General features: G+C 44.4%; 2 protein-coding genes across 3 annotated transcripts in view; both read right to left on the bottom strand.

The window, feature by feature from the left end:
* rhbdd1 (rhomboid domain containing 1) overlaps positions 1-12877 on the bottom strand; it is a 30256-nt gene that overhangs the window by 14413 nt on the left and 2966 nt on the right. The window lies entirely within an intron of this gene.
* Positions 6283-12486, bottom strand: LOC307035218 (general transcription factor II-I repeat domain-containing protein 2-like). Its single transcript, XM_079674295.1, has 2 exons — positions 7079-12486; positions 6283-6877 (listed from the first exon to the last, which is right to left on the bottom strand). Exon 1 carries the CDS (start codon positions 8387-8389, stop codon positions 7157-7159), a length of 1233 nt encoding a protein of 410 aa, XP_079530421.1. The 5' UTR covers positions 8390-12486; the 3' UTR covers positions 6283-6877; positions 7079-7156.

Here is a 12877-nt window from a genome sequence, read left to right as displayed (position 1 = left end):
AGAGATTCTTCAGCTGTGTGGTCAAAGTCCTGTGTAGTACTTGTATGCAGGGTTTGTCTAGCTGCAGCAGAGTGTTGGCCTCATCAAATATCGGCAGGACCGCACTCAGAAAGTAGCAGTAAAGATGGAATGTTGGGTCCTGCAGATGTTGACATGCCCTCTGCACTCTCTGTTGTGCCCCTGTCTTGGGCTGAGTGGGTGCAGTGCTAGATGTCTTGGGCTGAGTGGGTGTAGTGGTAGATGTCTTGGGCTGAGTGGGTGCAGTGCTAGATGTCTTGGGCTGAGTGGGTGCAGTGCTAGATGTCTTGGGCTGAGTGGGTGCAGTGCTAGATGTCTTGGGCTGAGTGGGTGCAGTGCTAGAGGTCTTGGGCTGAGTGGGTGCAGTGCTAGATGTCTTGGGCCGAGTGGGTGCAGCGCTAGATGTGTTGGGCTTTGCCGTTGCAGTCTTGGGCTGTGTGGTTGCAGCTGCTGGTGTTTTCTTTCCCTGACTGAATTTGGCTAGGTTTTGTTGGCGAAAGAGATAGCCTGCCAAATCAAACTGAGAATTGTCCTTGCTGCCGCTACTGTGGGTTGATGTGTCCTTGCTAACACTGTGGGTGGACTTGTCCTTGCTGCTGCTCTGCGTGGACTTGTCCTTGCTAACACTGTGAGTGGTCTTGTCCTTGCTGCTGCTCTGCGTGGTCTTGTCCTTGCTGCTGCTCTGCGTGGATTTGTTCTTGCTGCTGTGCCCAGACTGTTCTGACTCAAAGTATTGCAGCAATGCAGGCCACTGCTGCAACAACCTGGCGATGCATTTATCTAAAGAGAGCCACCTCGTACTTACATGTTTAACAATCTCTCATTTCCACTCCACACAGATCCTGAAATTTCTTCAGTCCCTGTTTCCTCTTGCTGGATGTGTCTAGGTAGAAGTATATGTCCACCAGCAGCTCTTCAATGGACACTGGAAGCTGAGCAGCAGCTTTTTCTGCAGCTAGATGAATTAGATGGCACGGGCATCCCAGCACATATACTGCACTGTTTTTTTTGTTGATGTAGCCTGCCGTGCCAGCTTTGAGTCCCTGCATCACCATGGCATTATCTGCCCCAAAACTCATGCAGTTGTCCCAGGATATGCTACGTTTCTCAAGTTCATTGTCAATGAGTTTGAATATGTTCTGCCCAGTAGATGCCTCATGACACTCTGGCAAAGATAGCAGTACTGTCAGAACACGCCCAAGTCCTCGATCAAAGTACTTCACAACAAGAGGATACAGCTTACAGTCTCCATAGTCAGTGCTCCCATCCGTGGCTAGGGAGTATGGAGCTGACCTCATTGCCTCCGTGATCACAGACGCATCCTCCTTGGCAAGGGCTCCAACAATGGCGCTGCTCTTTGTGCGACCAGACCCATACTTTCCTGCAATTGCAATCACAAAAATATTGAATTGTATTATCATGATTATACTCTAGATTACACAGAATTGCAGAATTACAATCATGATATTAATCCTCTGTAGAGTAAGTTGGCCTAGGCTATTTTTTTTTCACCTTTACATAAAATGAAAAATGTTTATCAGAATGATACAGTATCAGTATAAATTAGCAATCATTAATTTGCAAGATTTAAATCAGATTATCAACCAGGGCAGTACTGTAACTGTTTTATATAGGCTAGTCTGTACAGATTGTAGAGTGTATTGTGACAGTATACAGATATAAATCTATGCCTATGAATGCTTGAGATGAATTGAGGCTATTTGTCATTTGAGCCTTACCAGCGATTTTCGAGTCCGGAAGCATCTTTTTCACCAGTGGCCCGATGTGGTCGGCCACCGCGATCGGGATGTTGTGTTCCACCAGAAAGTCCACAGCGAGCACTTCGGCATTTATGACACTGGTGTCACTGTCAACCGTAAAGAAGCCCGCGATGGGCCTTGTAGCTTCCACTGCCACCTTGTATGACGTGTGTTTAGCAGTCCTGGTGTGCTTTTCAACGTCGTGTCGGCCCCCATGCCTCACGCTAAAATCTGCCTTACACAACATACAGTAAGCGTGGAAGTCGTCCAGCTTCGACCGGGTGATGGTCGGCCATTCTGCATTATATTCTAGCTTGAAGCGCTGTTCAGAAATTCGCCGCTTTTTCGGCGGAGGACAAGTACGTTCACCATCCATTTTTGATAGACTTCAACTGACAGCTCGCTCCGCGATTTCGCGGGCATAGTGTATTCACGAATTATCATTGGTCCATTAGAAATTAAGATAATAAAAACACAACACATATGTTAAATTATATAATGAAATAAAACAGATATTAATATTTTCTACTTATCTGTGCTATACATGTAATTTTTGTATGATTCCAATTATCTTAAATAATTTTATAACCAAAATAGCTGAATTTGCTCGTGACCTGTTCAAACCAGTCTATGGTTCAAACAGAGAGGAGACAAGCGGGGTAAGGCAGCAAAGAGCGGCGCCTCACGTCAGATTGAGCAATCCCTCACAAACTGGATTAAACGCATGCCTTTTTCTCTCATTGTCTGTGAAATGTTTGTAGACACTCGTATTATGTCCTTTCTATCCATTGAGTAGGTAATGTATTTTAGGTAGGCCTATGTGTTGTAGTCTTGCTGATCTGACATAAACCCGCGGTGAAAAAGCAGAGGGGAGGCAAACAGTAGGCTATCTCTGTCTCAATGAGGAGGGCGTGCGAAAGCCTGGACACTAGACTCCATTAATCACTTCACGTCCCGATTTACTGAGATCATTGCTTGAGCTAAAATGCTTGTTTCATACGACGGGACAGAAGATAACTCGATCGACCAGTCACAGTGTGATTGTCTATGTTAGACGGCACGCGCCGTTGAATTTAAGAGAAAGGCTAGCGGAGCTAGTGAGAAATTAGCACCTCCTGTATAATGCCTCCCTGCTCTGTAACAAAGATGCTAGTGAGGAAATATCCCCTCCTGTATAATGCCTCCCTGCTCTGTTACAAAGATGCTTGATGGTTTTACCCCGATATATATATGTAACAGTATGTAACCATAATGATTTACCCCGATGAATCTGCCACAAAATACAACAATGCAAATGCAGAAGAATGGAAAGCCACCAGTACGTTTAATTATTAGCCAAGATTACATTGATATCCGAGTGTTTCCGAGGGGATTGTTTAATGTCTGTCATCCATTTAACATCATACAACGTCGTTGTGATCACTTTGAACCCAACAATCTTTTTTTTTAATGTATTGTATTGAGCTGAGTTTGAGAAATTAAACTTTGCTGCTAAAGTTGTGTTTTTTGGTTGCTATAGTTATCTAGTTGCTATGCTAGCTAGCTCAAGAGACTTAAATAACCTAAACGATTTAAATGGAAGCGTTCAATTCGCATGTAATGATAGCTAGTTATATAGAATATGAAAAACAACCAGTAGTCAATGTGCAAGCTGCCAATTGAATTACCGTAATTTTCGGACTATAAGGCGCACCTGAATATAAGCCGCAGCAGCTAAATCGAATGATGTGTACATATATAAGCCGCACTGGACTATAAGCCGCAGGTGTTTTAATGTTTAATTACCATATGTAAGGGTTCGTGCACAGAGGGGATTGTCGGGAAAGAGATGGCTGTTTGAGGAAGCTCCCATTTATTAACATTTCAACAAACAAGTTGCATATTTGCATAACGTATTCAAGTGTTAGCATTTATTGCAATAGTAGCTACAGAACATGTACTGTGCTGTGTAAACTGTACTGTATCACATAGTGTTTCAGACACACAAACTTTTCAACTTTCAAAATTAAACGGTGCGCTCCCAGCGCACGTACCGGCAGTGATCTAGAGCAGCGGTTTTCAACCAGTGGTACGGGGACAAACTGTCTCGCTCTCGTAATGTCTGTCTGTCTTGCTCTCGTTCTGTCTCTCGTACCACTCTCGGTTCCACTTTTACTTTTGCGCGCTACCTGTCTCACTCTTTTCCGACCTCCAGCTTTTCCTGCTGGAACCCGCCGCTTAAAGGTGGGGGTCCGCGGACCGGCCATAGAGCCCATAGAGTTAAAGGCGGTGGCCGTTAGCTTTAAAAATCCATAGATTAGCCGCACCGTTATATAAGCCGCAGCGTCGAAAAATGGGAAAAAAGGCGCGGCTTATAGTCCGAAAAGTACGGGTATGTTTTAATATACTCTATTGACTTCACATATTTTTCACATAGGCCTATCTGACTCTGAAAGCCAGCTACGAACCTCACCGCACGGCACTGGTCTACATGAATAGAATTCTTCATCAACAGCGGGAGCCAAAACAGCATAGCATCCTGGTAACAGTAGTGAGGGCATTACAAAAAAGAAGTACAGCCGATCCTATTGGCTCTTTGCCAACGCAAGGGACGAATCATAAAACGGCTTATATGTGAGCTTTAGTGCTGGTTGGATGTCAACACATGCACGAGGCTGCCAGCTCACCGATTCATTTTTCGATTTGTTAGGTAATGCGTAGGATATTCAAGTCAAGCGTAGCGGCGTAATTAGGGCCTGGAAATCGTATCTGCTACGCCAAAATCGTGTATGTTGGCAGCTCTGACACACACACACACACACACACACACACACACACACACACACACACACACACACACACACACGTAGCTACAGCTGTGCCGCTGGCTGTCAGCCAGTGTCCGCGAATTCCTGGCCCCGCAAATTCACGGGTCTAGCAATGTACCGAGTGTATGCAGCGCCATTTATCTATTATATGGATCTGAGTGCGTGTATTTCGCCAGTTGAGTGATGTACAATGACATCCCGTGGAGGAATTCTGAAATGTTTTACTTTTACATCACAAAAACGCACAGCAGAACCAGACCCTGGAGCCCCGGCCTCTTTATTTACTTCCTCCTCTTCATCCCCTATGGGTAATAACAAGGCTGAGATGAGAACTCTCCATCGTATTTAGTCCTTAGCAATATGCTGCGCCTCTCCCCATGTAGGGGTGGGTACCGAGCCCCGGTCTTAAACGGTCCCCGGGCCGGAATTATTAAAGACAGTGGTAACATTAAGCTCCAAAGTTATGACTTTTTATCGGTACTGGAGACATTTAAAAAATATATGTCATATGTATTATTGCTACATAAACATTATATTGCAGTTTTAGTTTAGCCAACTCCGTTTCTAATATGCAATAAGACCACAACATGCGTCTATGATGTATTTTCGAGTTTTCCAATCCAGACGAGATCTCTCTCTCCCGTCTGTGTGCGAGGGGGGGGGGGGGGGGGGGGGCAGTTTGTAAAGGTCTCCTAACTGTGTTACAGACTGTCATCCTGGTTAGTGGTTACTCTGGGTTCTGTCTTCAGGACTGAGTGTTGGATTTTTTTTGTTAATTGGATGGGAGTTGATTGCATTCAATATTAGAGTAATTTTCTCGTTTGTGTGTTTGTTTAAATATATTTGGCGTTTGTTTATGTGATTGACTGATTTACTCAAATAAAAAGGTTGATGAATTATCATCTAATGATTTGTATGATGTTTTATTTATGTTAAAGCTCACTTTGAATGATTCTAGCTAATGAAAATGTAGAAAAACGAATATTTTAAATTTCGGGACGGTCCACATTAATTTTGGGACGGCTTAGATTGTATTTCTGGACGGTTCCAGGAGGATGGTGAAAAAAGTTAGTCGAGAGCCCTGGGTCAGCCGATTCGTACTTGTAATTGTTTCTATCTATAGCCAATCAGATGTCTCCTCAATTCTAAGCCAATCACATGAGCGCGCCCCCACGAGGGTAGATTTCTTGCGTTCATGACGTAGCGCTTCATGTAGGCATTGTTCGCAGTCCGGAGCTGACAGGTCCATGGAGCCTGCCTGCAGGCGCTAATCTCAGGACACCTCCACTCTCAGTACATTGCCACTTTCCGAACAGGCAATGCACTTAAATACAAGCCTTTATATTATTAAGGTACAGCGCCACTTTCCGAGCCATTGATGAATGCTTGTGTACACAAAAACGGCAGGCAAAACCGTTTTAAATGTGTGTTTCCTGTATGGCGAATACAGCTGCTTTATTTATGTCTGTATGAAGTTGTTGTGAGTGTGGAGGGAGCAGCTACAGGTTAGCTTAGCCTAATCCAGGGGTCCCCAAACTTTTTTCTCTGGGGGCCACATTATCGTTCCTGACTGTGATGAGGGGCCGGGATCGATCATGTGGGCTGTATACTAGGCCACTGCCTGTTATAGCCATAATTTCTAGCACAAAATAGTTCATCATTACAAGTGATTTGCAAAAGAAGTGAGTACTTCACATGTTTTTCAATTTGAAATACCACAGGTACTCCTTTTATTTTCTAATAACAACCATGTAAAAATAGCAAGGAAAGGTTAGAAAAACATGGTGATTGACAGTTTATGAGTGATACAATAGAAATGGTAGGCCTATATTACAGTGAGATGAGAAATCATCAAGACAAGAAACTTGGTGAACAATATATCAACTAACCAACTCTTATTTGTATATTCAGGTGAGATTTTTTTTGTTCAAGGTGAAAATGCAATGAGCACCCAAACACTTTTACAGCACAATTATCATCCCTTTGAAATAGGAGATTGAGATGAGGGGCAGTGCATAAAGAGGAGAAAGAGGAGAGAGAGGAGAGAGAGGAGAGAGAGGGAGAGAGAGAGACAACGATGGAGAGGCAGATGCTGAGAGAAGAGATTGGGAGGAGAGACTGAGCAGTAAACCCTCGGCAGGTTAAACTAGAAGAGAGTAACAGAATGGGAAGTCAGCAATATGTGCAGTAGGTGAACTGAATTGGTACTTGTAGCCAGGGTGGAAGGAAGGATGGATGGGCAGTGATCTTTGAGGTCAGCAGTTGCAGTCCCCTCTCTTGCTGCCTGGAAACCTGGCATAAAGGGATGACATTGGACACATTCAGTAAATTACATAAATATGCTGCCTGTTGTTCCTTGTGATGTGATTTTACAAATACAGTGTAGCATTATTCATTAAAATTCATTAAAAACATTAATCATATTTCATCAAAAAATCATAGTTCATGTTTACAGCCATATAAAATTGTAATAGTTAAAATCAGTATATTTACCATATCAGTGTGAACTGTGTGCTTGCTTCTGGCTGGTGAGAAGTCCGATGTCTGGGTGTAGCCTAGTGGTTGCCAGTCTCAAAGTTTGATGCGGGAAAACGTCTGCTCGCAGGTGTAGGTGCTGCCAAAAACGGTACACATCTTCAGAGCATGTTGTTTAATGTTTGGGTAAGTGCCCTCTGGTAGCTCAGCATAGAACTCAAGGAGGTGGTCAGGCTTGAATGCGTCTTTAAGGACATCACAATTCTGCAGCTCGGCTAGTTCAAACTGAAGAGAGGGAAGTGCGTCGTCAATGTCAGCAGCAAAGGGGTTCTGGAACAGACTTATGTCTTTGTTGTTGACATGAAGCTCGCGGAAGCGCACACTGAACTCTCGCTGCAGCATCTCCAGGGCATCTTTGCACTTCGCGACTGGGAAAGGGGCGGCTGGTTTCTCGGCGCAGTAGCTTTGGGTGGCAGGGAGATGTGTGAAGTCCAGCTTTTGGACCTGTCGCACAAGGAGCTGCAGTTTGACCTCGAATGCTTTTATGTGGGAATACATGTCGCTGATGAGATTCCCTTTGCCTTGGAGCTGTAGGTTGAGGTGGTTCAACAGTTCAGTCACATCAGTTAAAAACGCGAGGTCCCATTTCCACTCCGGGTCGGTCAGCTCCCGTACCGTTTCACCTTTAGACTGGAGGAAGGTGTTGATTTCGGGCAGCAGGTCGTAGACACGGCGCAATACTTTGCTTCGACTTAACCACCGGATTTCGGTGTAGTACAGCACATCCTGGTGAGCAGACCCCAGCTCGGAGAGAAAGGCCTGGAACTGCCTGTGTTTCAGCCCATTTTTCCGGATGTAGTTGACACAGTGCACAACCACCTTCATCACAGACCCCCACTTCAAAACTTTGCAGCACAGCGCTTGCTGGTGAATCAGGCAGTGGACTTGAATCGGTGGGGCGAGACCTCGTTCCTCGAACTCGCCGTTCAAGCGCCCTACTAGACCCCTCGTAGATCCGACCATGCTAGTCGCACCATCTGTAGTGACACTGGCAAAATTAGCCCATTGCAGACCAAGTTCGCCCATTGTTTTGCACACTTCGACAAAAAGGTCTTCTCCAGTTGTTGTGCCTTTTAGGCTTCTCAGTGATGCCAGCTCCTCTGACACTTCAAAACGTGTGTTGACTCCACGAATAAAAATCAACAGTTGTGCCATGTCCTGTACGTCATTACTTTCATCCATGGCTAAAGCAAAACACTTGAATTCTGCGGCTCTCTCTCTCAGTTGGTCAAACACGTTTCCCCCCATCTCCTCAATTCGTCTCGTCATCGTTTATGCTGAGAGACTCACCCCACGGAAGGCATCTGTCTTCTCGGGACACACCTCCTCGGCCACAGCCAGCATCATGGCCTTCCCCAATTCTCCGTCTGTGAACGGCTTGCCGTGGGTAGCCAGTAGGTTAGCTACTTTGTAGCTAGCTCGGACAGCAGCCAGGTTGACCCGGGATTGACGAAGGAAGGCATCCTGTTGAACAGCTAGTCCGCCTTTCAGACGCCGAACCTTATCATCTCTCGCTAGCCCGCTCAAGCTAGCATACTCTCTGTGCCGGGTTTCGTGATGGCTGAATTCTTTAAACACGGCCACATTTTCTTTACATATAATACAAATGGCACGGTCCTTCCATGGAACAAAAAAATAATCCTTGGTCCATTGTTCTTTAAAAACCCGACAATCTCTGTCAATTTTCCTCACTTTACTGCACGCCATTACACTGCTGTTCAACTGTAGCATAATATTTTCTGCGCATGACTTCGATCAGCTTGTAAAGTGGCGGAAATTCGGTCATAAACATACGTCATATAAATAATACAGACACACATATTAAATTATATAAAATATAAATGGTTAATAAAAAAATATTTTAGTGTTAAAAAAACAAGATGCGAATGTAACAGATGTCAACCAGAACGTTACATAACGTTGCTTTTAAAGCGTGATAGAGGCGCTGGCGATCTGATTGACAGTTCCACTGTTTGGCTCATGGCCACTACCAGAGCCGCTCTGGCCACTACATACTGACGGCCTCGAGTTCTAATCTCAGGTGACGGAATGAACAGCGATTACCGCCCTCGTTTGGAGAGTCATGTTATTATTTCACAAAACAAGTTGGACAACTAAAATAAAATATTTTAAAAAATATTTTATAATTTTTTTTTTCTTCTTTGGGCCAGTTCAAATGGTGAGGTGCAGAGAGGTGGAGGGCCGGTCAAAGGGGCGTGGCGGGCCGTATGCGGCCCGCGGGCCGTAGTCTGGGGAACCCTGGCCTAATCGATCAGTGCACTACGAAGCCAGTGCTAGACAGTGAACTGTCAACGGGGGGAGCCCCGCCGGTCATTATCGGCCGATATTCACTCTTAATAGTTTGATTGATGCTCTCTATAAAGGCCGATCAGGAGAGCTGGATCTGATCGATATGGACATGAGAATGGAATGAGTGAGAGCAAGATGATTGACATTCATGAATGAAGATAGAAGATCAATTTATATTCCTATAGTACTATTGACATGTGAGGATAACTTGTAATTAGAACTGAAAACAGATACATTTATTAAACTGTATTATGGAATTTCTGTTTTTTTATTATCATTCATACCACTTTTATTGCCAGATAGAGGGTCCCGATCATAAAACACAGAGACCATACAGCCATACCATATTGAATTGAAAAATACAAATCAGAATTCTTCAATGTTGACATGACAATGATAAATTAGTCTGGATATTGAGAAACAATAGAAACATGTCTTAAGACCACTCTCTTCCCTTCTACTCTAGGAGAGGCAACAGATCAGACTAATATTCATATGTTTAAAAGAATAAGTATTTTAAACTTACATGGTGGACCAGAGTCTATGATGATTAAGTGACAAAAAAGTATCAAATGATATGTATTCTGCATAATTGGGGGGGCGACGATACAAATTTAAATGTGGGACACTGTTGGTTATATCCGGGACAATACAAAGTAGAATTCGGGACAGTTGTGGGACACTGAGGAAAAAAGTTAATTTCGAGCCCTGAGTGATTGAGGATATATCATAACTGAGGACTCTGGTCTTGCGTCTCATCTCTGCATCTTACAAGGGTGGAGCTGAGGCTGGAGCCACACGAGGACGATAACGCAAACGGACCGAAATCGATATCACAAAAGTCTTCCATCCACACGCAATATGCACCAGAAACGTATCCGTTCACACAAGACCGCTTGAAAGCGCTGGAGACGCTGTAGTACATATGCCAGGCCTATAAGTGGCGCTGTAGTCTGCCACAAAATCAGTGAAGAAGACTTCCGGCGCATTGTTGCCCTTCTGTTTATTCTTCGCTGTGGACAATCTGGCTCTTTTTCTCCCTCCCCGAGGCAAGCGCTGTAATTCTCTCCGGTAATCCACAAGCAGATGACAAACACCCACCTCTCCGCCTTTTCCAAGGGACGAGGGGACCGTGCAGCAGAGTTTCAGTTAGATTTTTTTCCGCTGGTCAACATGTCCGTTAAAGTTTAAATCTTCCGGACAAAATTAGAAAAGTGCCGGTCAGAGGTCTTCTTTGTTATTTATTGAGCTTTAAAACAAATGAATAACGACTCTGTATAATAATATAAGAATAAAAAACGGAGCCTCTCTTTTCCTCCCCCTCTTCTGACAGCCCAGCAGCTGATCTCTGCGCAGGAGAGATGGGGAGAGGCGGGGCTATTGCTTCAACGTTATCAGGAAATGATCGTATAGGCGTAAACACAGAGCCGTTTGCCCCCCCAGAGCGTTTTGTTTGCAGATCTACCCACCTTGGGACCCGTTATCGTTTTCTGCGTTTCCATGTCGGCCTCGTGTGGCCGTACCGTCTATCTCAGTGGTTCCCAGACTTTTTCTGTCAGGCCCCCCCTTTGGAGAAAAAAAAAAGTCGGGCCCCCCCAACACAAATAGTCAGGCTCAGTGGCGGCGCCAGAGATTTCTTTTGGGGGTGCTGTGGGGTAGCTTGACGTTTCATAGAGAGTGCTCAAACATTTAGGGTTTCCCATTAATGTACCGGTCGCTAGAGTGGAATTTTCTACTGCAACAATCCCCACGCATATACAGTGTACCCGCGACTGTTACAATGAAGGCTCGATAATCAGCTCATGGCATATAGGTGTAAGCAGGGGTAAAGCGCTATTTTTATAGGTGGTGTGTGGACCTCACATAGGGGGGCCCGGAGGCAAGCTCCTCCGGGAAGATTTATATTTAAATATTGAACTCTTTCTTTATGGATATTTAACAAATCACCCTTTTAAACTTTATTCTTTTTTTACTGTCATATAGTATTTCATACCTGTTTTTCATTTATTCTCTTATTTTTTTATAACTATAATGATCATATAAACGTGTGCCTCGGAAATAATTGTTTACATTAATGGTGACCAAAACGTTTGAGACCCACTGAGATAACACTGAGAGAGACCTTTAGCTCAGTGGTTCCCAACCTGGGGGGTGCCAAAGATCGCACGGGGGGTGCCAGGCCTCAGATGATTTGAGGGCAAATATCATATTTAGACTTTTTTTTCTTTTTTTTACTACATATAATTGTAACGCAATACATGATTGTCACTAAAAGCCTTGTCTCTACATTACAATACAATATAAAAAATAATTGATGAATTAATTTGAATAACAATTCAAGTTAGTAGCTAAAGGCATAAAAAGACAGAAATGTATAATTCTTTCTTTAATAGAAATGTTTCTTCTGCCCTTAAAGTCTCCAAACGAGGCTTTTCTGGATAAGCGCATTTTTAAAGAGCAACTTCCAGGTTAAAGACACCTGTGAATAAATGTGTAGGAAAATGATGAATACACTAGATTTTCAAAAAAATATACAGAAATATACACTACAGTGACATCTGGCGTCGTTTTTGTAAGAAATGTTCACTTCCACATAAAAAAGCCTCGGCACGTGACCTCCCGCGTGTGACGTAACACGGGGGACACAAGGGGGAGAGCGGCCGGTGTAACGTATTAATAAACATGGATCCCAATGCTAGTTTCGACACAGGAGACACAGAAGAAGTTGAACATGAATATTCGTATGCATATGACGGACCACAACCTTATAATTATGAGCCTGCTAGGCGTCCAAGAGACCAGGAGCAGCCAAGGATTAGAAGAAATAACGGCCATCGGAGAGAAATTGAGCTGTGGTGTGAGGAGAACCAGTGGAGAACTGGGCAGCTATCTTGGTGAGTGACCGGCGTTAGCTACAGAATGTTAGCTAACGTCACATCACAACATTGTAAAGTTAGCTATCATATATCAGGCTATAACTAAAGTAGCATTGATAATATAGTAACGTTACTGGCAGGACTGTTGATACTGATCCAAAACAGAAACTAATGCGCAAGTATCAGCCGTATCTCGCGTTACCTAATGCAACTCCACACTACGGTGCTGTGTACCGGAGGAGAGACGCGAGATACGGCTGATACTTGACGATCTGGCGGAGAATGGTTGTGGAGCCTCCGTTGATATGTCGTTGTTAATGGCTTGATGGAAAGCAGGTGTGTAGTCGGGGAGGGTGCAAAGCTGATTGCAGCAGGTGAGTGGAGGTTGAGCCGGGAGCCAGGAGTGACAGCCACCACGCCGCACAAACAACACAGACAGGGGGAAACGAACAAACACAAAGGAGACGGCTGGAGCAGTACAGCCACCACAGCGTTACCTAATGCAATGTCTTACGGTGCCGTGTACCGGAGGGGAGAGAGAGAGAGAGAGCAGCGAAGGGGGGGGGGGAGA

Source organism: Notothenia rossii (genome assembly GCF_949606895.1).
Source record: "Notothenia rossii genome assembly, chromosome: 4".
Lineage (NCBI taxonomy): Eukaryota > Metazoa > Chordata > Actinopteri > Perciformes > Nototheniidae > Notothenia > Notothenia rossii.
Note: the sequence above shows the minus strand (reverse complement) of the source record. Positions and strands in the feature narration are given on the sequence as shown.